Source organism: Musca autumnalis, unplaced genomic scaffold (assembly GCF_047663935.1).
Source record: "Musca autumnalis isolate F117 unplaced genomic scaffold, ASM4766393v1 scaffold_1, whole genome shotgun sequence".
In the NCBI taxonomy this organism is placed as follows: domain Eukaryota; kingdom Metazoa; phylum Arthropoda; class Insecta; order Diptera; family Muscidae; genus Musca; species Musca autumnalis.
The window spans coordinates 35,668,811-35,693,185 of record NW_027411644.1 but is presented as its reverse complement, the minus strand read 5'-3'; the positions used below and the strand labels follow the sequence as shown (position 1 = coordinate 35,693,185).

The 24,375-nt window shown below is 41.6% G+C and overlaps 1 protein-coding gene across 11 annotated transcripts in view; it reads right to left on the bottom strand.

The window, feature by feature from the left end:
- The window catches only part of LOC141397100 (HEAT repeat-containing protein 5B), a 60,567-nt gene that overhangs the window by 8,170 nt on the left and 28,022 nt on the right, over positions 1 to 24,375 (bottom strand). For 2 of the 11 annotated variants that reach the window (XM_073973021.1, XM_073973029.1), the window contains exons 1-7: positions 21,787 to 23,996; positions 4,712 to 5,131; positions 3,016 to 4,647; positions 2,497 to 2,770; positions 2,187 to 2,219; positions 1,088 to 1,948; positions 38 to 1,024 (exon numbers count right to left, since the gene is read on the bottom strand). In XM_073973021.1, coding sequence (XP_073829122.1) covers positions 38 to 1,024; positions 1,088 to 1,948; positions 2,187 to 2,219; positions 2,497 to 2,770; positions 3,016 to 4,647; positions 4,712 to 5,131; positions 21,787 to 21,869 — 4,290 coding nt within the window. In that variant the 5' untranslated portion in view covers positions 21,870 to 23,996. Of the gene's footprint in view, positions 1 to 37; positions 1,025 to 1,087; positions 1,949 to 2,186; positions 2,220 to 2,496; positions 2,771 to 3,015; positions 4,648 to 4,711; positions 5,132 to 21,786; positions 23,997 to 24,375 lie in introns of those variants that run through there. The other 9 variants (XM_073973073.1, XM_073973081.1, XM_073973043.1 and 6 more) reach the window with 6 other exon arrangements.

Genomic DNA, 24,375 nt, shown 5'->3' with positions numbered 1-24,375 from the left:
ATTTCCAATATGATCTTCGAGTGTTTTAGTATCTTACCTGAGCCTGGAATTGTTCCAAAAGTAAGTGACCTGGGAACTCAGGTTCTGGTACATTTGCAAAACGATCAATTATCTCCTGCAATGTTCTCAAACCCTCAAGCCTTAATTGATCCGAATCTGAAGTGGCTGCTATAAATGACATACGTATCAGCTCGGAGAGATGTAATATCAAATAATCTCCACTTGATTTGGTCATTTGCATTTCCTTAGCTTGCAGCAAATCAAAATGTATGGGTGAATCTGATTCACATGCTGACATTATTTTACGCACTGACTGGGCAGCAAATACCCTTGTTGTCCAACGCGGTTGTACTGCCGGATGTGTTGAGGCATTATCTGAGGCATGATATTCTGTCACATCATCAGCATCATCTTCATCGTCCTCATCGTCGGCCTCTTTATTGGCCGCTGCATTATTTCCTGAACTTGTTGCTGCGGAGCTGGCTGATTTTGTGTTACCATCACCCTTGGAAGACAAAGCTATATCATCGGGAAGGGGAGAATTTTCTACTGCCACTGTAAGAACATTTTTACACAAGCTTAACCATGAACTTAGATTCTCAGCAGCCATTAGCTGTAGCATTGATGTAAGGGTGTCATGGATGTTCTTCAACATTTCAATGTCAGTTTCAGAATCTAACATTGCAAAAATAATACCAGGAAGACCGAATTCAGTGATGACTAGTTTCGGACAATCATCGGGTTTAATGGATAGGGCCAAGTCACAAACTTCTTTGGCTTCACGATGTGCCAATTGTCTTAGGCAAGAGATGGCTGCTTTGCGTTGAGTCAAGTAATTGGAGCATAAGTTGCGCACCAGTGTGGGTACCAGAGAAGGCAGGTGAATACTGCCAGGTGCAAAAAGATGTACCTGCTGTATGCAACCAGTTGCTTCAGCCTGGACCAAAGGATCTGCATGATTGTGCATTACCGAGGCGGCACATAGGAATGATTGACGCATTTTGACAATGGCTGGGGCGTTACCCTGAAAATAGATTTAAATTTTAAGTGCTGCCTTGAAAAATTAGTAGAATATCAAAAAAATTACCTGTAACTCTGGACCCATTGTGGTTATCAAAGCATTCAACACCCTACCAATACATTGATGAACATCCACATAGGACTGGGGCACATTGAGCAGTAATTTCAAACACAGAGTCAATGTACCTTCCACATAGCTACGGAACATGGGCCCACCTGAATCTGCTATCAAAGCTAAGGCATGTAAAGCCCATAGCTGCACCACTGGCGAAGATATATCCTGGGCCAAAGCCAATAATATCGAAACACTGGTATTCAAATGCTGCGATGAGCCCATGCCGCCAACATAACGGTGCAAACAACCCAATGACAGCGAATGACCAGTACGTGTTACCACATCTCGTGCCGATTTCAATTTATCAAAAGATATTTGTGCCAGTTCAGCTGTAAAGCGAGATTCTCCCACCACCTGGGCCAAACGACCCAAAGCCTCCGCCGAAGCACAGCGTAACATGGAATTGGAACTGATGAGACCCGCTGTAACCAGATTTGTAAAGCTTTTGCGTACATCCTCTTGGCCTATGCTCGATTTACTATCTGTCAAAACTTTTAGGCCACACAGTAGAGCTGTATAAATATTCATTTGTACAGCTTCCTGGCGACTACTCTTGGCCTGTTTTATGCATTCTCCGAAATGATCCAACATCTGTAGGCGATGTTTGTTGGCCACCTTGGGAAATATCAAGCCAAACAAGGTGATGGACATGTCAATAATGGCCACTCCCAGGGGCAGAGGTCCAGGACATTGATCAGCCTTGTAACCATAGGCTCCATTTGATGATGACGTAGTATTGCTGACAGTGGCTCGATACAAACAACATGAATCATGTTCAAGGGCTCCAGAACCAGCTGCACTATTTGGCTGAAGCTGAAGAAGGAAAGGAAGGTGGGTTAAGTTTAAATTTTGAGGTTAGGAAATCTCTTTTGATGTGCAAATTTTAACGAAAAGTAAAAACGCAGCATAAACAGAAGAACAGAACCAAATGGAATTGAAGAGTAATTAAAATCGGTAGATTTTAGACAAACAAAACTCATAGAAAGACTCAACAAAAAGCGGGAAAAGTAATCGTAACCAGCAACAACAGTAGTAGCAAACAACAACTTACATGATCGCCGTCCCATCTACGATTCGGTTCCATCTTTCATTTGGTTAGAATTGTAAAAATTATGATTGATATTAGAATTTAAAGGTATGTTAAACAAATGGACAATGTGGAACCACATCCCCCAAAAATATTGCAGGTTATTCTGAACGAAAATTCTCCGTGTCTTTCCGCCGTCTCAACTTAAAGGAGAAAATGAAAAAAAAACTCACAGGGAATTTACGTTCAGAATAACCCCCATTATGGAATTTTTGGATGATAAATTCCACATTTTATTTGCTGTAATAAAAAAAGGCGGTTTTATTTCATATACCTGATCTTCTATAATACGATGATCCGTTTCCTGTAACCAGGTGCCCAATATCACTGAATCGTCAGCATGACATAGGTTCCGAAGTTGGGAATTTGTGGTATTTGCTGGATTTTCGGCCAATGTGAATTCCGATATAAGCATGCGCAACAAGTGTGTATAAGAAGATTCCATTGCAGTTGCTGGTAATTGTGATAGGGTTTCGTATAAACGTAGCCGTACCATTGCAGCTGGGGCCTTCAATTGTGTTCCATAACTTTTTAATACTGATGAAAGGCTGGAAAAGGAAAGAAACAAAGAAACCATTACGTCTCTAAGTATATCTTGCCTAGAAATAAGGAATGTTCCCTTGCAAAGGAAACCCTTTCTAGTGTGCCGAGAAACTCCATACTGGAAAAATTAATGTCTGTTCCAGAACTTGCAAGAATTTACAAATTTTTTGCTACTATAACAATTTTTCCTTTATGATATCGAAAAAAAAATAGTAAAAATTAGTAGTTCTGGAACAGACCAAATACTTACTTCACCAACATGGCCAATGCCGACTCAATGGGTGTCATCAGGCGTTTGGTAATATCCTCGGTAATAAGCTCGGGGCAATTGACCAAAAAGCTATGCATTACCGACAAAGCTCCTGCACGTCCCTCCAGTGTAACTTGCCATGTAAATGAATCGCCACGTGCCTTTTCCGATTCCAATTCCTTATTCGATCTGGGGAATGAGTGGCGCCAGAGTAGCAACAAACGTGGTAGTAAACCTTTAACAACAGGCGAACCCAAGGTCATAATAGCACCAATCAATAACCAACCAGCCTGGGTACGATTCAATGACATGCGACTATTTTGTGAAGCCGAACGTAACAATTCCTCGGCAGCATTAAATACCACTTTTCCCTTAGTGTGGGGTATTCCAAGTGGCGAATAACGCACACTACCCAAAATTGCAGCCAAAGCACTGCTATAACCAGCAATGGCTTCGGGGGAGGATCGCATTTGCTCCAAGGCATCCACAAAACGATCGATTAAGGGAGTTATCATACTGGGTACCGCCACGCAGAAACAACGTAAACACCAGGCTGAAGCCAATCTTGCTGCTGCACTAGGATGAACGAGAACTGCACATGTGGTGTCGATGGCATTTAACGTCTGATCGGCCAATAGATTTTGTGCAGTTGTACCCAAACCCAATACCAAGGAACCCAATTCTTGTAGGGCACACACCAAAAAGTGTTGACTGAATAGGGTTTCTTGATTTGAATCTTTGGCATTTTCTGGATTGAAATCAATGGAATTCATTTGTTTGGCAATCATGTAGACCAGTTCCTTGCAGGCGGAGGTTTGGGCCTTTTCACCCAACATTTTGCCAAGTACTGAGCGCAAAATGAAGTTAATACATTTCCTTGAGTACACTGCATCAACATGCGACGAGGCAGCTTTTGGATTGGCCACCAAGTCCAGGATGTGGGAAAGAAATACGGTTAAATTACGCTCCAACCAAACGCTGCCCATGTATTCCACAAACACCACATAAGCATGGGTAACACCCACACGTATCTCACGATTTACACTGGAACTACCTTTGATAATTTCTCCCGTACCCTTAAGGAAGGAGCCACCACCTCTGAGAAATCCAGACATCAGTATATTCAGTGTTTCATCAAGCGACACAGTGCGTGTTGCTGACTTGGACTGGGAACTTGTTTGCACTGAAAGTTTCTTTGAGTTTGCATCGTTTTGTTGTTGTTGTGTAAAAGCCAATAGGGTACCCAATAGCTTGGCTACAGCACAGCGTACTTCATAATTACTACCATCAAAGGAACGGAAACACAATGCCGGTAAACTTTCCAATTCAGTTTGATATAGAAATGGTGCATGTTGTATCATTTCCAAAATACATTTGGAAGCTGCAACCCGCACAGCCATAACACGATCGGTAAGGCAATGTTTGGTTGCCTTATAGATGTCCTTGTGAACATTGGCAATGGCTGTACCCATTCCTGCACAAACTTTTTCCAATGTTATCATGATTTCAATTCGTGCCTGAGATTCTGCATTACGCAGGGTTCGCAGGAGTAAGCTTACAGTTTCCTCATACGAACGACCCATCATGCGACCCAGTTTTTCATACATTGAACCCAAAACACATATTGCAGCTCTGTAAGAAAGAAGAAGTTAATAAGGGAGACCACGAAGGAAGCAACTAAATCGGTGATACTCACAATTTGGTGGGCAAATAACTTGGCGAATCATCTTTATTCTTCAAGATATCATTGCATGCATTTGCCGTGTCAAACAACAGGAATGTATCACCCACCGAGAACAGTGTTGCCAAACAACTGGCCAACAGCTTGCGTGTTGGTGGTCCCGGTGAACCATTGATTTGTGCCGTAAGTTGTTGCACCAACTTCTTTTGATTTGTTTTGATCTCATTGCGTTCTATGGTCAATAGGGTATTTTCCAAATAGCTTAACCATTCGAATATGAAAACGGAACGCTTTGGTTCCGGCAATTGTTTGAGAGCATCTTCATTTAGGCATAAACTATGGGCAAGTTCCATAATGTCATTGATATGCCCAGAAGAGGCTGTACGAGACTCGGTGTTTTGAAAACGATCAGGGCTATCGAAGAGTGTAAATGATCTGCAAAGGGGGAGGGAAATGTTTTATTAATTTATTTTTAAATTCATTAGCATTTATTACTAATTCCCTAGCCACATGCGTGTGTGTGTGTTGATGTACATGATTGAATGAATGTTTATGCGGAAAAGAATGGTCATCTTGAATATGACGTGATGCGAAATAAAATATAAATATTATGCTAAGTGTAGCAAAAGTGTGACCAATTGAAAAGGGTGACGTCTCACAATAGGGTGCAGAGAAATTGTTGCTGTATTGTTTTTTCTTCTTCTATCAATAAAATAGCAATAAAAGTGACCCAGCAAAATTTTATGGAAGTGGTTCCATGAGATGCCATGATTTCACTGGATCTTTTGCATTGGTTCAAATGAAGTCGTGAAAGATCCGATCTTTTCATCAGCATTTGAACCCATTCGAAGGAAGTCGTAAAAGATCCGATCGTTTCATCAGCATTTGAACCAATTCAAAGGAAGTCGTGATAGATCCGATCTTTTCCTTAGCATTTGAACCCATTCCATCGATCCAATAGAGATGAATTTTGTGTTTTTATTTTTACACATGTATATATTCTTTTATTTATCTAAATATGTACGTTTAAAGCAATGTAAGATTTATTATGCTAAGAAGTCCCAATCATTGAGCTAAAAATAGAGTCGGGCTGCACTCTTTGGTATTAGTCGTGTTCCTTTACGTGCCTGAGGTTACCAGTTTTTACCCGCAAAGTGTTTCCTTACTTTTAAAAGCATACAATTTATATGAGAGCAGTTCACCACTTTTACCATTTTTGCAACAATTACCATTTTTTAAAGTAAAGGAACAGACCAATTATAAAAGTTTCCTTGCCTGCTCTAGAGAACCCTGCTCAACAAGTCGATTTGTAGATCCCTACAAAACAACAAACCTTTCCAAAACGTTGTAAAATAAAATTCACGAAATAGTAATCTGCAGTTGGAGTCAATGTCGAAATCTGCACTGCACTGATGGGAAGTAAAATCCTTTTGTAAGATGAATCAAAACCTGTTGCGGAGGAAGTAAACTCTGTTGCGTGCAGCGGCGGTGTTTAGAGTTTCAGTTCAGTCAAGTTTCTCGCTTAAATTTACAAACTGTTGCTTGCCAAACACATCGTTCCCGAAGTCTGGAAAATAGGCCAGCTACTGAAGCCCGAAAAGGATGCCAGCAAAGGTGAATCTTACAAACCGATTTCGCTTTTGTCGCCCGTAGCAAGGACCCTTGTGGCTATAGCTCTTCCAGCATCAGAAATAACTTTCCAGTTGCCGATCAATAGTATAGGATCCGTAAGCAGCACAAACAACTGCGCTGAAGGCCATCTCCATCTCCATATTAGCAGAGGACTCACTCAGAGCAAGCCGTGCTCATAATCTAGAAAGAGAAGTCTAACGTTACAAGAGAGAACCTCTAGATCAACAAACCTTTCAACCTGGTTTAAGTAGCATTCACACGAATGCAGTCGTAGATGCAGTAAACAGTTTTCGTGTGAATGCGGTCCTTGGAGAACATCCACAATCCATCGCAGCTGAGATGCGCCAGCTGTCAGGACAAACCAGAGTAGTTTTGGGTCAATACGCTCGGGATGGTGCAGCCGTCAAAATTCCTATAGGGCAAGTACTGATGACACCGTGGAAAACATCTGCCCAGCATACAGCACAGGCCCCCACGACACACTGCTCCTTTTCAATTGCCCTACCAATCCTGCTAAGAAACTTAAGTTTGCAGCTTTGTGGTTACAACCCATAAAAATAGCGAAATAGCCACATTCTTACGACTGATAGACCCAGAGTCAGATTAAGCAGAAAAATGAGAATACAAACATATTAACTACTGTTACAACGAGAAAAAACTGCAATTATAGATGTAAACTTTATGCTTGGTTTACATTTACGAAATCCACTCGATTTCAACTGTCAATTCCATTGCTTAAACGTCAAATGAAATCCAATCGATTTCGGATGAGTTTTTATTTGACGTATACACAAAGGAATTGACAGATGAAATCGAGTGGATTTCGTAAATGTAAACATAGTCTTATGATGATAAATAAATTCCTTTGAATTAATAAAATAAAAAAAATGAAAATCATTTTTCAATACAGCATTTTCCATTTTCCGAACAAGACGTGAAAATTACATGCCAAAGAGTTGGTGAAAATGACATGCCAAAGATTAGTGAAAATGCTATTCTTGAGAATTGGTTAAGATGGCATGCCAAAGGATTGGTATAGATGCCATGCCAAAGAATTGTTGAAGATGCCATTCCATCGAGTTAGTAGAGATGACATGCTTAGGATCTGAAAATGAATTGCATCTTTTTGGGGTCACGCTCTTGTAAAAAGAATGAGTGAAGATGCTGAAAAAATGACATTCCATTTCACTTGCACCCATTCTTGAATAGCATCTTTGGCATCGAACATTTTGCTGGGGAATTGTAATCAATTACTTGAACTCATCGATAACTGGGTTAATGAAGAGCTAATAGATAGAGCTAATGTATACGAGTTGATATGTATTACAAAGCTCTCCCGGGTTTTTTAAGTGTGAAAATATGTAATTAGAGCTGTTGTAACATTTTTTAAGCTAGAAAGTTTTTTCTTGGAAATTTTGGAAATAACAAGTAAAAAAGTATCAGTCGGCTTTGCCGACAAAAATATACCCTCAGCCCGTGTATATTGAAACAATTTTTTTCCCAAAATACGTATGTATTTAGGGCGTTTGAACCGACAAAAATGTTGATTGGGATTAAAGATCAAATTTTATGCGGAGGAGATACTAAAAGGAATGGATCGACATTGACCGTTATGGAAGTGGATCTCCAGTCACAACATATGGCTGCATAGGGGGTTTTTACACTCTTCGGGCTGTTTGCTCAAGAAGTATGGACTTGCCCCTAAAAAAACTTTTACCATCGTAATTGAGGCAGCGAATGCAAGTTGCTTCAACAAAAATCAAATTGATTCGATATCAGGTCTTAAAGTGAACTTATCCGTAATTTTGTGTGGGAGGTACCGGATGGAGTGGACAAATATAGTCCATATTTGAACCTGATCTATATCTATATCTAGATATATTAGGATGTGTAAAGTATAGACCAATCCGGCCACTCCCTTCAAGAGTTACCGTACGAACAATTTTTCCGAACATTTTTGAACTTTTGTGGGGGAGGTACCTGAAGGAGTGGACCGATATGGCTTATCTTCAAACTTAAACTATGTTTGGGCAAAATATTACTAAGGCCAAATTTTGGATCGAATCGGAAGATCCGTTCGAGAGTTATCTTGCGCTCCAACCACCTCACACGGTGCAATAGGGGCTTTTTGCAACTTTCTGGCTATTTTCTCAGGAAGTATGGACTTGCCCCTGATAAAACTTGTACCGTCGTATGGAGGGCAGTGAATACAAGTTGCTTAAATAAAGAACAGAGCGATTCGAGAGATGGCCCTAAACTGAACTTTTCCGAAATTTTGTGTGGGAGGTACCCGAAGGAGTGGGCCGATTGAGTCCATATTTAAACCTTATTTAAGCCTGGTACACGCTCCACGATGGGCAAAATATGGACCAAATCGGTTACTCCCTTCAAGAGTTATCGTGCGCACAAATTTTCCGAACATTTTCGAACTTTTGTGGGGGAGGTACCGGAAGGAGGGGCCGATATAGCCCATCTTCGAACTTAAACTAAGTTTGAGTAAAATATTACGAAAGCCAAAATGAACCGAATCGGTTTATCCGTTCGAGAGTTATCGTGCGCTCCAGCCAGACAGACAGACAGACGGACGGACATTGCTCAATCGACTCCAAATTGTCTGAAACACATTTCGTCCAAACATACTTGGGGTCTAAAACCATTATTTCGATGAGGCACATTTTGCCCGTATGAAAGTGCCCAGCAAAATGTTTGTAGCCAAAGAAGTAGTTAAATCATGAGTGCAAGTGATTCCGGACTACATCTTTTTATGTGAAAGAAGTCATGATTTTTACAAGGGCATGGTGCAGTGAGGATACTGTCTAATTTACTTCTTAAGCACACATTTTGCATTAGTTCTTTGTAGTGAATAAATCACAACAACATATGATTCAACTACTTCTTTGGCTACAAACAAAGATGTAGTTCGAAATCACTTTTATTATTTTTTGTATACAAATTACTTTTTATGGATGCAAACATATTGCTGTTATTATAATTAACAAGAAACAAATTAAGTTCTTTGTCTTTTTAAGTTTTTTTTTTGCAAAATTTTGAAATTTTTAAAATGTGAAAAATTTATGAAATGGATTCAAATCGGAAATTGTCAAAATGTGAAGAACGGACTGCATTTTTCATGACTCTGCGTGGACTGCTTCAAAAAAAGCTATTCAATCACTACTTCACAAGGAACAACTTCAAATAAATTTTGCTGGGTGTATATACCCTTCATAGCCTAAAGGCTGAGGGTATAAAAATGAAATAAAAAGAAGAAAAGCCAGTTCCCACCAACCTTAATTGACGCTGTCAATGCACCTTTGTGCCATATGATAGATGTGATGAAAAAAAGTTGAGGAGGTTGCGAACACTTCACTGACACAATATTGATATGTACATCGATATTTCCATCTGTCCTGCTTCACATTCACTAAAGACGGGACAATTATCTTCAAAGCAAAAACATCCAAAGATCTTCCAGGTGGTTTGGATTTTTTTTTTCAATTCTAAAACCATACAAATCCTTAAACAATGGAGTATTTTTTTAACCCATTACCCTTTCTTTCATTTGTTGCAAAGATCTTGTATATTCTGCTTCCTCCGTTCGTCCCTGGAAGAGTATTTCAGCTTGATAGCCACAAACATGGTTTTAGGCAAGCGCTTAGCTCTACAAAGTGCTTTCGATTAAAACGGTCTCAAGATTGCGAACGGCCTGAGTAAGCGACGACCACCCAAATCATTGTGGCAACCTTTGATCATGGCCGATTTCCGTATTGTCAGTTGCTTTGTATTCGTGCATGAAACTAGGGGTTCTTACATCGATTTCTCCACTACTGCAATTTCATAAAGTTATTCTAGTATGGAACTCGATTTAAGAACCCTAGTTTCATGCAAGAATACCAAGCAACTAACAATACGGAAGTCGGCCCATCTGTAATTTAACTAATTCGGATAATGTTAGACCTTGTCGAAGTTCGAGGTAAAATATCCTAATAAGTAGATATTTCTGTTGTTGGTGGCAATTCGGGCCCAACACTCGTGCATACATTGGGAGATGGCGTTCTTCTACTACGATGTATGGGGGTGGTCTCCGAGTACGACACCAAAAAATTGAGGCATTGATGCTCAGGAAGATAACACTCAAGCAGGTACAGCACCGACAACATATTGTTGGGCTTATGCACCGGTAAACATTTTCGCCTCCTCATGAAGATGTTCCACAGCTGTAATGTTGTTACTGTCCTTAGGACGTCATTCTGACAGGTTTCTATATTCTTCCAGTTCGTAGCGCGATCATTTGCATACCACGCTTGGGCCGCATAGCTTACCATGCAACTAACTATTGCTTTGGTTACTTTGTCAGCACCCAAAGGGTCCGCGACCAACGATTTGAGGACCTTGTTCCTACTTCTGATCTTATCCCAAATAACTGTGGCTTGTGCGGACGACTTTAACATGTTATCGAACGTTACACCCAATATTTTGGGGTAGTTAGTGGTCAGAATTAGGACACCATCGACCAATATGTTCAGTGAGAGCCTCATTTCATTCAAATCGGCGGATATTGTCATATTCCTAGGACTGCACTGTCAGCTATGTAGACATTTAACCTATCACATATGTCATCGACGATAGGATCAGACGCCAAGATTGTATAATCATCCGCATACATTACGATCTCTACGCCGTCTGGAAGGTGTGGAATATCAGAAAGATAGCGATTAAACAATTTCAGTGATATGGGGTACTCGCCATTTCACTCTACGCCTCTTGGACTCCTCATTTCTGAATTCTACAAACGACTGGCGTCCACATATCTGTGTCCTCGAACTGCTTGTCAAGAGCCACTGTTTGGTCGCAAGGCTTGTTCTGGTTTAGTTATTTACTGATATGTGCTGATATGGACTGTAATGCTGTTGTGGAACTCTGCATTATACAGAATCTATGCTGATCTTGGGAAACTGGGAAACAGCTAGGATTCTAGAGACACTAAGCCTTTGGCGACAGGATTCGCATCTGCTGGTTGTTGTTGTTGTAACAGTGTCTTATTATTATGTTTGTTGTTGTTGTTGTAGCAGCATATAATGCTGGGTTGGCAGCCGCTGGCCGAAACACTTTTGGTTTCGGGTCAATCCGGTACGTAAGAACCCGCTGCCGTGGGATTGCATATGTATGTATGTTTGTTTGTATGTTCGTTCTCCTGTTCAATCTGGCTCTGGGTCTATCTCCAGTTCCAGGAAGTTGGCTACTTCGATGGGATGTAACCACAGATCCACTGGAGTCAGATGAGTAGGCTTGGCGGGGCAGTTGAATAGGTGCTTAGTATCGTGCGGGCCCATGCCGCATACTGGGCAGATGTATTGCGTGCAATCGATTCCCGCCCAATAGGAATTTAGGCGACAGCAATATCCCGAGCGTAATTGAGCCAAAACTACTCTGGTTTGCCTGCCTGATATGCCTGTTGATCTAGAGGTTCTCTCCTATATTGCTGGACCGTCGTCTCTAGAGCATTAATATCCTTCTTGATATGCCTGGGTGTATCGGTGGCCAGCAGATGGTGATTGGGATGGCTCTCACAGTAACACCCGAGCCTGTACTGCAACGATAGCATCTCATTATGTTGTCGTACTGGAAGAATCTTTGCCTCCTCATGTAGATGGTCCACTGTAGATTTGAGGAGGCACCCTGTTGCTGTTCTCAGGGCGGCGTTCTGACAAATTTGAATCTTATCCCACTGCGTGTCACATAAATTCGGGGACCAAACTGGCGCCGCATAGCTTACCACAGACCGACCTATCGCGTTATATGTGGTCAACAAGGTTTCTTTATCTGCACCCCAAGTGCTGCCGTCTAGGGACTTGAGGACCTTGTTTCTACATTTCAGTTTATCGAAGATAGCTGTGGCGTGCGCGGACGACATGAAAGTGGTGTCGAATGTGACCCCTAAAATTTTGGGGCAGTTTGTGGTCGGAATTCTGCTACCGTCGACCACGACATTCAATTCTCTTCCAAACTGCGCTGTCCATGTGGTGACCAGAGTGGCTGTTGATTTTGTGGCGGAAATCTGCATATTCCTCGAATGGAAAAAGGTGGTAATATCGGTTAAATAGGAGTTAAGTCTCTCACATATGTCATCAGGGTAGGTACCTGACACCAGGGTCGTACAATCATCCGCATAAGTTACGATCTCAATGCCGTCTGGAGGGGGCGGAATACACGAAAGGTAGAGGTTAAACAGTTCCGGAGATATCACCCGTCCTTGGGGAACTCCCTGTTCTACTCTACGGGGCTTGGATTTCTTGTTCCTGAAATCCACATACGACTGGCGACCACACATATAGTTGATTATCCAACGTTTCAGACTTGGCCGGAGGGTTGTCTGCTCGATGTCCTCGAACAGCGTGGAGGGCTTGACAGTATCAAAGGCTTTTGATAAGTCAAGCGCCACCATCACTGTTCTATCACACGGCCGTTCCTGGTTGAGTCCTCGACAAATATGAGTGGAGATGGCGTGCAGCGCTGTTGTCGTGCTGTGCTGCTTACGGAATCCATGCTGATGATCGGCAACTTGATAGCTATTTCTAATGCTGGGGACGACTAAGGCCTCAACGGTCTTCGCTACAGGTGACAAAAGCGAAATCGGCCTGTACGATTCACCTTTGCTGGCATCCTTGCCTGGCTTCAGTAGCGGGACCACCCTGCCCATTTTCCAGACTTCGGGAACAATGAGGGTGGATAGCGTCAAGTTGGGAACTTTAGTGAAATACTCTACTCCCGGCTCATCCAGCTGTTTCAACATTACCATGGAAATTCCGTCAGGGCCCAACGCTTTGGATGATTTAGGGTTCCTGATGGCATTCGCAACATCATCCATTGTAAACTGTGGTGGTTCATCCTCGGCAGGAAGAGATCATTTGTCAGACCAGGTGACACGATGGTTATGTCTGGCGAACTGTGGCACGCTCCTCTAATTCTGGTAGGGGCGTCCTCATTGACCGAGCAAAACGTAGAGCTATCAACCTGCTCAGCCAGCGCTATACCTCTCTGGTCGTTTCCGAGTGCCGAATGCCACATCTCATGATGCGCATTAAAGTCCCCCAGGACCAGACGATTATGACCTTCTAAAAGCGCGCTAATGTCAGGCTTATAATCTGAGATACAGCTATTTCTCGGCGGGATGTATACGTTCAGCAACTCTATCTCGGCAGTTCCACACCTGACTGCTAACCCCATACATTCCATGTACGGGTCATTAGAGACAGGCTCAAGCGAGATAGGTCTGTATTGAACAGACTGGTGCAAGAGGAAAGCTAATCCCCCACATCTGGTGCGATCCTTCCTTATTACGTTGTAACCATCACAACGTACTGAGCTGTGGTCGTTCAGCATGGTTTCCTGCACCGCCGCGACCTTGATCTTCTTCCAATTCATAAAGTCCACTATTTCATCTTTCTTACCTCCGAGCCCATTGCAATTAAATTGAAAAAAGGATGCATTTTCTGGGATTGGAACAACAACGGCTGGTGTTAAATGCTGCGCGTGCGGTTGTTGTCGAGGGGACTGCGGGGGAGTTTCGTAGTCAGACGACGAGGGAGTTTCGTAATCCGACGACGACTCACTGGGGACTGTGTTCGCGCAGCTTGCAGCAACATAGTCCCTATCGTAGTCCCTCGCATGGGCAAGTCCAGAGCAACCCCTTAAATGCACCCACTCCTGACATCTATTACATCTCACCGAAGATTGGATATGGGTGAAGATGCGGATCTGACAAACTGAGCACAAATATATTGGTCCTGGGTTTTCCTCCGTCCCGGCACGGACCAAAAGAATCCGGAGCAGACATTCCGGGATATGCCGCTCCGAGCACAGAAAAACGAAACAAATACAAACACATGTACACTGAGGTGGCAGCCGCTGGCCGAGAGAACCCGCTACCGTGGGATTGCGCATCTGCTGGTAGCCTTGCCTGGTTTCAGTAGCGTGACCATAATGCCAACTTTTTAGGCTTCTGGCTGACGACAAATTGAAGGATTACCATTGAGATTTCTTGTGGGCCTAACATTTTTGATGATTTCGAGTTACATGGCTCACACTAATTTGTGGTGGTACCTCATCGAATGAGAGGTCTCTTATACGGCATGGAACACTCCTCTTCGCCCTATCACTCTCGGGGTGCACTATAAACTGTCGGTTGAAAAAACATGCCCATCTCTGCGGAGCTGTGACTATGACGCCGTTGAAAGAAACAGTCGTTCTATAATCCTTTTTTCCACGATACGAGAGTGATTTAACCGTTGCCCACAATTTATTTAATCCTGTACCATTGATGCATTGTTTCAGTTGGTCTAGCCCCTTTATACGCTTATGTTGACCTATTGACTTCAAGAGTTAGGTCCCCTTACTCTTAGGACTTCAGAGTTCGTACGACGAAGCTCATAATGCTCATTTGCTAGTCGCGTCGTCTCTGCTGGGAATTTTGTTCTAATATCGGGTTCGGCAAGCAAATTCTCTAAACCCTTGCCAATCAGTTTTGCTATGGGTTTGTGTGGTCTGTTAACGGACACGATAATAGAAAGATGGTCTGAGCTAAGGGAAATAATGACGGGTTGCCAGGACACTTTATTTATCGAACAAAGCCGATGTTTGATATGCTGTGGCAATCTTCCCTTATCCTCGTAGGAGCGCCTTCATTCGTTACAAAAAACGCAGAGCTATCAATTTGCTCGGCCAGCGCACGACAACTCTCCAATGGGATACTGCGTTGGTCCAAACTATGCATATTTTAACATTTACTTCCAAATTTTAGATAATATTCGAAAATATTTTCGGCCCTCTCCTTCCGGTATTTCCCTCACAAAAGTTCAAAATTATTTTCTAAAGTAGTACACGTGATATCGCTTAACAGATCAATCGTTATCCCCCCACCGGGGGATAACAATCTTGAAGCAATGTGGGGGCTTAAGTTCGCAACTTTCTTCTTGACCAAGCAGTGCACTTCAAGTGCATACTCTGCACTTCAAGTGTACTGCCTGGGAAATAGAATGTTGCGTACGACCAAATGTTATCCCAGGTTTTTGATCTCCTACCTCAAAAGAGATCCCCTAACACCGGGGTGTCAAGCGACCTCGTGCCCATCGGTGTTCTTACGGTTTGCAGTTAGGGTACCAACTGTATTTGAACGGAGCCTCGTGTGATACCTGGGCACCTCCACGAGTAATTAGTGCCCTAGTCATGGTAAGGAGGGCTATGCCATGGCTCTCCTCAATTCCCCCAGTAAACATTTTTCTCTATGGATGATAATACAAATAAAACTAAAAACCCCACAACAACAAAAACAATTTCACCCTAGCACCAAGTGCGACTATGGAACGACCACAAAATTCCCTGGGCGCGGACGAGACCCTGACGACCTCGACATTGGACAAGATTAGTCAAGATATCCTCACGCAGAGCAGGGATTTGCTCGATCTCCTGGGGCAGAGAGAGACCCACAGATTGAGTCAGGAGAGTCCGCCCCCCTGGAACTGGGAAGACGAATCCCTTATGTCGGACGAAGAGATGGATGTTACAGTCATCCCATCTCGGACATCCCAGTAAACGTTCTCTTCAGTCCAAGGGGGGATCTCTAACCTCACCTTAGTGAGTCCAACTCCCCAACATGCAAGTGGAGGCTGGTGTGAAACCTCCGCTTTGTCACTTCATAGACAAGCTCACCAGGTTCTACGTTGAGAAAACCAAAAGAATTTGGCTGGATGCTCCTGGATGTCGGGTTTCAAAGTCAATCTGTCCGGTAATCTCGGCGCGTAGAACTATTTCCCTTCTCTCGTTGTGCAAGTCAGAGATCAGAGTTGCTGTTGGGATCATTACTGGTCACTGCAACATTAGATCTATAACTTGCAAATGGGATAACAGCAGCAGTGAATACTGTAGGCTGTGTGAGGACGTGGAGGAGACGGAGACTATTGAACATCTTTTCTGTCTGTGTCCCAGACTGAGGGCCAAAAGGCACACGATTTTTGGCGTTCACACGACGGAATCCCTGTCTCATTTCTTCTCTTCCGACCCCACAGCCTTGCTAGCATACAGTAGAGGCCTTAAATGGCTATGGGCGGGTTAACTTATGTATATTTGTTAATCTACATTCTAAATATCATCTGTTTCCTCTCCTTAACTCTCTTATTATCTTTCTACTTCTCCCCTGTCTCTTAATTTTCCATCTACTTTCTCCTATCCAAAACTAATCTCCATCTCCATAGCTTATTTTCATTCCATCACCAGTATCTATCATCACCACAACCGGATCTGCAACTACTTACTTCACCTACAACCATCAACATATCAATTTTCAACACTACTCAATACCCAGGATGATCACAATGGACCACAAGGTCTCCGAGTGCAGTGGCTGCTACTTACAGCAGCTGCGCATCCTATAACTTAACCTAACTTAACCTTGGAATTCATAATATTTTTTCCAAACTTAGTTTGAGTTTGAAAATGGGACATATTGGTCCGCTTCTGTACCTCCCTCACAACAGTTCAACATTTTTGTTTAACCCATATCGTACCGAGAAAAATTTTTTATTTATTTTTTTAAAACCAAAGCACTGATGTCAAAAATCAACTCAAAAAAATTTTCCGATTTTTCGTTTTCCCGGAAAGTGGTGTTCGATATTTCGAACACTGGCACTTAAGCTATATGTTTAGAAGTAAAATAAAATTGATTTATTTGCAGTTTTATTGATTTATTTCACAATTTTTGTATGAAAATATGGTTGAAGATTGGTATTGAGACTTCTTTGGACCTACAAAACTTTTCCCCGAAATGTGTCAGCACTGGTCCACATTTTGGATTGCCTACCATAGAACGGTACCGCCCGATTTTCGGGAGATCTCAAGGATTTAGCAGCATTATCCTACAGAAATGACTGCAAATTTATACATATTTAATCTTTTTTGAGGTTACTTAACTTTCCTCCAGAAATTTGTCAGCATAGGTCCACGTTTTATATAGCCTCCGTTGAATTGTACCTAACGATTTTAGGGTATTTCAGGCTTTTAGCCGCACTATCCTTTAGAAATGGCTAAAATGTAGTATTTAGTCTTATATGGTGCTATAATAAATTTTCCCCGCAATTTGTCAGTAAATTTCCACGTTTTGATATACCCATCGATATGTAGGTTAAGTACCAGCGTTCGAAATTTCGAACAGTCTACTTTGCACATCTGTAAAGTCGCGCTTGCGCATGTAAATCAAGTTCTCTATATTTTGTGAAACGGCTACATATATTGGCAATAATTCCCCATTATTACTTTTTTAATTTCATTTTTTTTATAATTTTTTAAAATTAATTTAAAAAAGATTCAAAAATGTAGGTTTTAAAAATCTACCCTTAACATCGAGGGGGAGGTGGGATTTTCAAGGGAACAATTTTTTTTTATTTGCTGACAGATTGGACTTTATACATATACCAAAACTTGTTTAAAATTTAAACTTTTTCATCCATAAATATTTTTTTGAAAAAGGTGATTTTACTGTTCGAAAAATCGAACACCAAGTACGAAATGGGTTAAGTGCCATTTAAGGTCTGCTCCAGGATCCTTTGGAAATTTTTACCGAAGGTACTGCTTGTGATCCTGTTTACGGCGATATAATGATTTTCGGGGGTAAGTCCTGATATGAGGGTCTAAAGCTCTAAAGTATACGGTGACCAAACGAAATAACTGGTGGGCGAGATATCTATCGAATTAAGTGACTCCTAAAATGAGATCCACCTCTAAAATGCACAACGCGGTCCATTCCAACATCTTTGAGCTTTAAATGGCTCATCCAAATCCATTAATTTTCAGAGTGTCCATACGTCAAAAAAGGGTCATAAAATTGAGAAAATTTTGGGGAAAGGATTTTGGTTTTGTAGCCGATATTCGACCTATTCATAGGTGAAAGAGATTCAATTCACACAGGCTGAGGGTATATTTCTGTCGGCAAAACCGACTGCTACTTTTTTACTTGTTTACTTAAATAATGCGATCTGGAATAACTGCGGTCTGGAAAATGCAGTATTCAACAACCATATTAAGGTTAGGTTAGGGGATGTGCAGCCACAACTTGTGACTGCGTCACTCGGAGACCTTCCGGTCCATTGTGATCATCCAGTAGAAAAAAGAACTGCAAGAAAAGAGGAGATGGAAGAAGAGAGGATAGGGGGAAGAAATAAAAAAGAGGAAGTTGTTAGAAAAATAAAGAGCGAATAAATTACAAGAAAGTGCAAGAGGAGAGGAGTAGTTTATTTTTAATGGTAGGCAGAATAGTTGAATTAGTTTACGCGTTCAGGTTGCGCTGTCCCAGCCACTTCAGATTTTTGATGATGTTGTTCCACAGTTGAGTAGAAAGTTAGACACGGTGGAAAGTGAACACCTACTAACCTATGCCGTCTACGAGCCAGGGCTGGACAACGACACAGGATGTGTTCGATCGTCTCTAACTCCTCCTCATCCTCACAGAGTCTGCAGTAGTCAGTAACATCTTCATCCCATTTGATGATATGGGCCCTGATATAGCAGTGTCCAGTAATGACTCCCGTCGTTACTCTAACTTCAGCTTTACTCAGGATCAGCAGAGAATTCGTTCTTTTGACTGACAGAGACGGCCATATGGATCTTGCCACAATGCACCTATGTTCATTATGCCACAATTCACTGGCTCTTTCGTCAGAGAACGTTTCATTTTTTTGAAAGAAATGACAAATGGGTGGTTTGATAGAGTCAGCGATAGCTAGATCTGTAGACTGCGATCCTCGTCTAGCTAATTCGTCTGCTCTTTCATTACCCATATAGTCGCGGTGTCCTGGTACCCAGTATAGCCGGAAGCCGTTTGTTAGCGTTTCCAAGGCTGATCTACACTTAAGGACGGCATCGGATTTGATGTTCAAGGATTTGATGGCTTTAAGAGCCGTTTGACTATCCACAAAGATAGTCACCGGTTCAAAGATTTCTGCATCCAAACTTTTTATCAATTCCGCTGCCTTCCAAATCGCGAAGATTTCAGCCTGGAAGACACTACAGTTGCTGTCTGGCCTGTAGGTGTACTCAAGAGATAGCCTTTCACAGTAGACGCCAGCCCCGGTACCTTCCTCCTTCTTGGAACCATCTGTATAAAAAGCCAGACCGTCCAGAGGGGGGTTACTGCGGTTCCAGTCGTCTCTACTAGGTATAACGACGTCTATATCGTCAAATCTCAGGACTGGTGATATATAGTCGCTCAGTTTTCCGCGTTGGTTCACATTTATGCCTGATTCGTTCAGGATACATCCATGTCCATAGGTACAACCGCGCCAGAGATCCTGTTTATGCAGCCGTAGGGCACTGCGAGCTGCCTGACACTCAATGCTGAGACTCAGTGGTTTTATGTTCAGCATTGCGTTCAGAGCAGCCTGTGGTGTGCTCCTGGTGGCTCCGGTCATGAGAATCGAGGCAGCTCTGTACAGCCTGCCGGATGTCGATTTTTGGCGCAATGAGTGCCACCAGACAAGAGAACCATAGGATAAGATGGGTCTAACCACGGTGTTATACAACCAGTGTATAATCGATGGGTTTAGACCCCAACTTTTCTCAATAGAATTCTTACATGAATAAAGTGCAATCAATCCTCTCTTCGCCCTTTCCTCAGCATTCCTGTTCCATCGCAATTGACAGTCCAGGATTGTGCCAAGGTGTTTTGCCTCGGGCGAGAGCTGAAGCTGCACTCCATCCAGTGTTGGTGGTACAAATACGCCGAGCTTACCCTTTCTCGTGAACATTACCAGTTCTGTCTTGGTTGGGTTTACTCCAAGGTCATTGGCCTTAGCCCAGCGCGACAACGTCGATAATGCTCCTTGCATAAGCTCCGAAATGGTTGACGGAAACTTACCGGAAGTCAGTAGTACAACGTCGTCCGCATAGGCAACAACTTTTATACCTTGATTGTCCAGGTCCGTCAAAATATTGTTTATAACAAGTAGCCACAGTAAGGGTGAGAGCACTCCTCCTTGGGGGGTGCCTCTAGTTACTGTTTTCCTAATTTTTGTCTCCCCAATGCTGGAGTTTAAAATTCTGCTTTCTAGCATATTATTTATCCAACAAGTTAGAGGTTCAGGTGTTTTAACTTTCTTAAGTGAGAGTTTTATGGACTCAGGTTCTACGTTGTTAAAAGCTCCTTCTATGTCCAGAAAGGCAGCCAAGGTAAAGTTTGAGTTTTCCATATTCCTCTCAATGAAGCCAACCACCTCATGCAAGGCAGACTCCACAGACTTGCCTTTAATATAGGCGTGTTGTGAGTTGCTTATAGAGGCGGTGTCCACATGGCTCCTTATCTCCAGATCGATCAGTCTTTCGAGAGTCCTAAGGAGAAAGGATGATAAACTGATGGGTCTGTAGTCCTTTGGTGCAGAGTGACTAGGTTTTCCCGCTTTGGGAATGTAAGTAACCTTTACCTCTCTCCACAGACCCGGTACATATGAGAGAGTCAAACACGCCCTATAGATCTCCTCCAGGATTTGATTAAACGTGGCGGTGCAAATTGAAGCATCGCCGGCGTTATACCATCCGGTCGAGGTGACTTATAAGGCTTGAAAGTGTTGACAGCCCATTTAATCTTATTTCTGTTAACCACCTTATCAATGAGATCCGAATCCATAGGCTCTTGAATTTGGAGGTCGTCACATTCGTTATTGACAGTGTCCGCATCCTTACAGCCTGGGAAGTGGGTCTCTGCCAAGAGGTTAAGAGTCTCGGTAGCAGAGTCTGTCCACGCACCATCTTGCTTCTTGATACTTCCGATGGATTTAGGGTCCTTGGAAAGTAGCTTTCGAAACCTAGCTGCATCAGAAATTAACATACAACAACCATATTAAACATCCAAAAGGCTTTGGTTGACTCACTTGGTATTTTCGAAACGATTTTGTTCAATTGCTAACTTTATAATTGAATATCGAAAAAATGGAAAATAAAGAATATGACGCATCAAGTATTTATTCAATTATTATTCGGAACACAAAAACTGTGCCACATTTAACGTATTCTTCAATATAAGTTTAGTACTTAAAATTCCAAAAAGGAGGTATGATTTTTTAAGTTTCTTTTCCAGCAATAAATGCATACAACAACAAGAACACACTTGCATTTGGGAAAAGGGCAGATCAACAGGTTTTTTTGCCAACAAAACAAATTAAATTTTCTGGAACAACGCATTCAAAAACAGAATAAATCAACCAACATTTCTTCTTTGTTTCAAGTGTATGATGATCCTCTCTTTCTTTTCCTTAGTGGTATGGAATTTTTTAATACAAAAGTAAACCAAAAAGACCAAAAAGAAATGACGTGAAAGTAAACTGCCACAGTTTGGTTATACTTCCACATCCATGTATAAAATTCCAAACTCCTCTGACGCTGTCGTATTTGTGTCTAAAAATGTTGGGCCTACTACCTACCTTCTGGCCTCGTTGAAGACTTTATGCAAAAAGTGTTGAGGTGTGCGACGACGAACAACATTTGTTTCGACCAAATTTGCCATTGTACATATTTGGTTAACAGTAGAGATTGTTTGTGTGATTTTAGATGGCTATGGCTGGTATGTGCTCGTATTTGGTTAGGATCACTGGTAGTAGTAGTTCAAGGTTGTTGCATAGAATTCCCCGGAATGTAAACCAAAACTATTCAATCAAGCACTGTTGTTGTAACGTTCTTTATTTCACTGATTCTATTGTTTGGAAAAATATGATTTTCTTTGTTTGACCGTTTTTTTCTTTCACATGAAACATGGAAATCAATAAGCCAATTTTCAAGTTCAAAAACAAAGACATGTATCGCAGCGATGAGGTCTTCCACTTATAGCCCTCTTAAATGGGGCGGCCGGCACAATGAAACTGAATATTTGCTCTTTTTTTAAACATTGAAATAATTAAGCAATGACTTAATTTTGCGTTTTTTTTAATAAGAAATTTATTTTATTATCCACTCAAACATTTTTGTTTACTTGTGCTCGCCGCTTTTGCTATGTTCGCACTGTTCACTCGGGGTAAGGCGTATCGTCACTATTCTAGCTTTTTGCTAAAGAAAATGTACAAAACGCCGAGTACGTATAGGCAAGGCAACAGAAGACAGACATGGTTGTGTTTAGTCACAACATCATATGTGACGGACGTTTGGTGGTGCCCCCACTCATTCACAAGTAAACATTCATTCATTCTCATTAAAATGTCCAATATTGGGATGGTTACGGCAGAGGCACAGGGGTTGCAAGGGTATCACAAAGCGGCGGGCGAGCAGCAATAGTTTGGGGTGTGTTAAAAAAAAAAAACATTTGATGCTTTGCAAAATGGAAGTATCAAAAACAAATAATTTTGTAAATACAAAATACTGAAATGCAATTCCTGCTTGTTTTGAAGACGGTACAGATGATTCAGTTTCAAAAAAGTTCAATTTTAGACTCGTTGAGGGTGTATTTCTAAAAGAGATAAGATATAAAGGATGTGGCTAAAATGTTTGTTAGAATCATTGAACCCAAAGGCAAAAAGGTCGTAAGATGTTTCTCTGTTTCAATTTTTTATTTAAGGACAATCCGCAGTCCTAAATTAACACAATAACTTGGAATGCTACAGAAAATGGTTAATGTGTTGACCCACCTCACCATACATGAGTAAGTAAGAATTAAATTGCATTTTGTGCGTATTGGCGGAGAGCGATTCAACTGCATTAACAAAAACACCACAGTCTGGGATTGACATACCTGGGACTACGAAAGAGACTTAAACGCCTTTTATACCAGTACGTCTAGTGATCCACACAGAAGAATAGTTTTTTTCGAACGTTCCGCCAATCTTTCCCACTCCTTCCGACCATTGCGTAGGGATCATGGAAAAAGTGAGCATCGAAAACTAGCTACGGAATATTTTTCAACAGCCAGTACTAACATTAGGTATATTCTACTCATTTAGATACGAAATTATTCTAAGTTTAATAATAGTTATGTTTGAACTAAAATCTACAATAAAAAAACAAGGAATTAAAATCATCGCACTTTCTACAGACTGGTTCTCCAGATGCATAATTTGTTCGATGAAAATTAATATGACAGAAACGATATCTATCACTAGGTCTAGTAGGAATATTTATTATAAGAGATGAAATAGGACCAAATTTTTGTAATTAATTGCAGTTTAATACAAAAAAAAAAAAAAAAAAAAAAAAAAGTATCAGTCGGCTTTGCCGACAGAGATAAACCCTCAGCCTGTGTATATTGAAACAATTTTTTCCCAAAATACGTATGTATTTAGGGCGTTTGAACCGACAAAAATGTTGATTAGGATTAAAGATCAAAAGTTTTGCGGAGGAGATACTAAAAGGAATGAATCGACATTGACCGTTATGGAAATGGATCTCCAGCCACAACATATGGTGCCATAGGGGGTTTTTACACTCTTCGGGCTGTTTGTTCAAGAAGTATGGACTTGCCCCTAAAAAACTTTTACCATCGTAATTGAGGCAGCGAATGCAAGTTGCTTCAACAATAATCAAAGTGATTCGATATCAGGTCTTAAAGTGAACTTATCCGAAATTTTGGGTGGGAGGTACCGGATGGAGTGGACAAATATAGTCCATATTTGAACCTGATCTATATCTGGTAGACATATTAGGATGTGTAAAGTATAGACCATTTCGGCCACTCCCTTCAAGAGTTACCGTACGAACAATTTTTCCAAACATTTTTGAACTTTTGCGGGGGAGGTACCTGAAGGAGTGGACCGATATGGCTTATCTTCATACTTAAACTATGTTTGGACAAAATATTACTAAGGCCAAATTTTGGACCGAATCGGCAGATCCGTTCGAGAGTTATCGTGCGCTCCAGCCAGACAGACGGACGGACATTGCTCAATCGACTCCAAATTGTCTGAAACACATTTCGTCCAAACATACTTGGGGTCTAAAACCATCATTTCGATGAGGCACATTTTGCCCGTATGAAAGTGTATATACCCTCGTTAGCATAAATGCTGAGGGTATAAAAAAAATTCAAG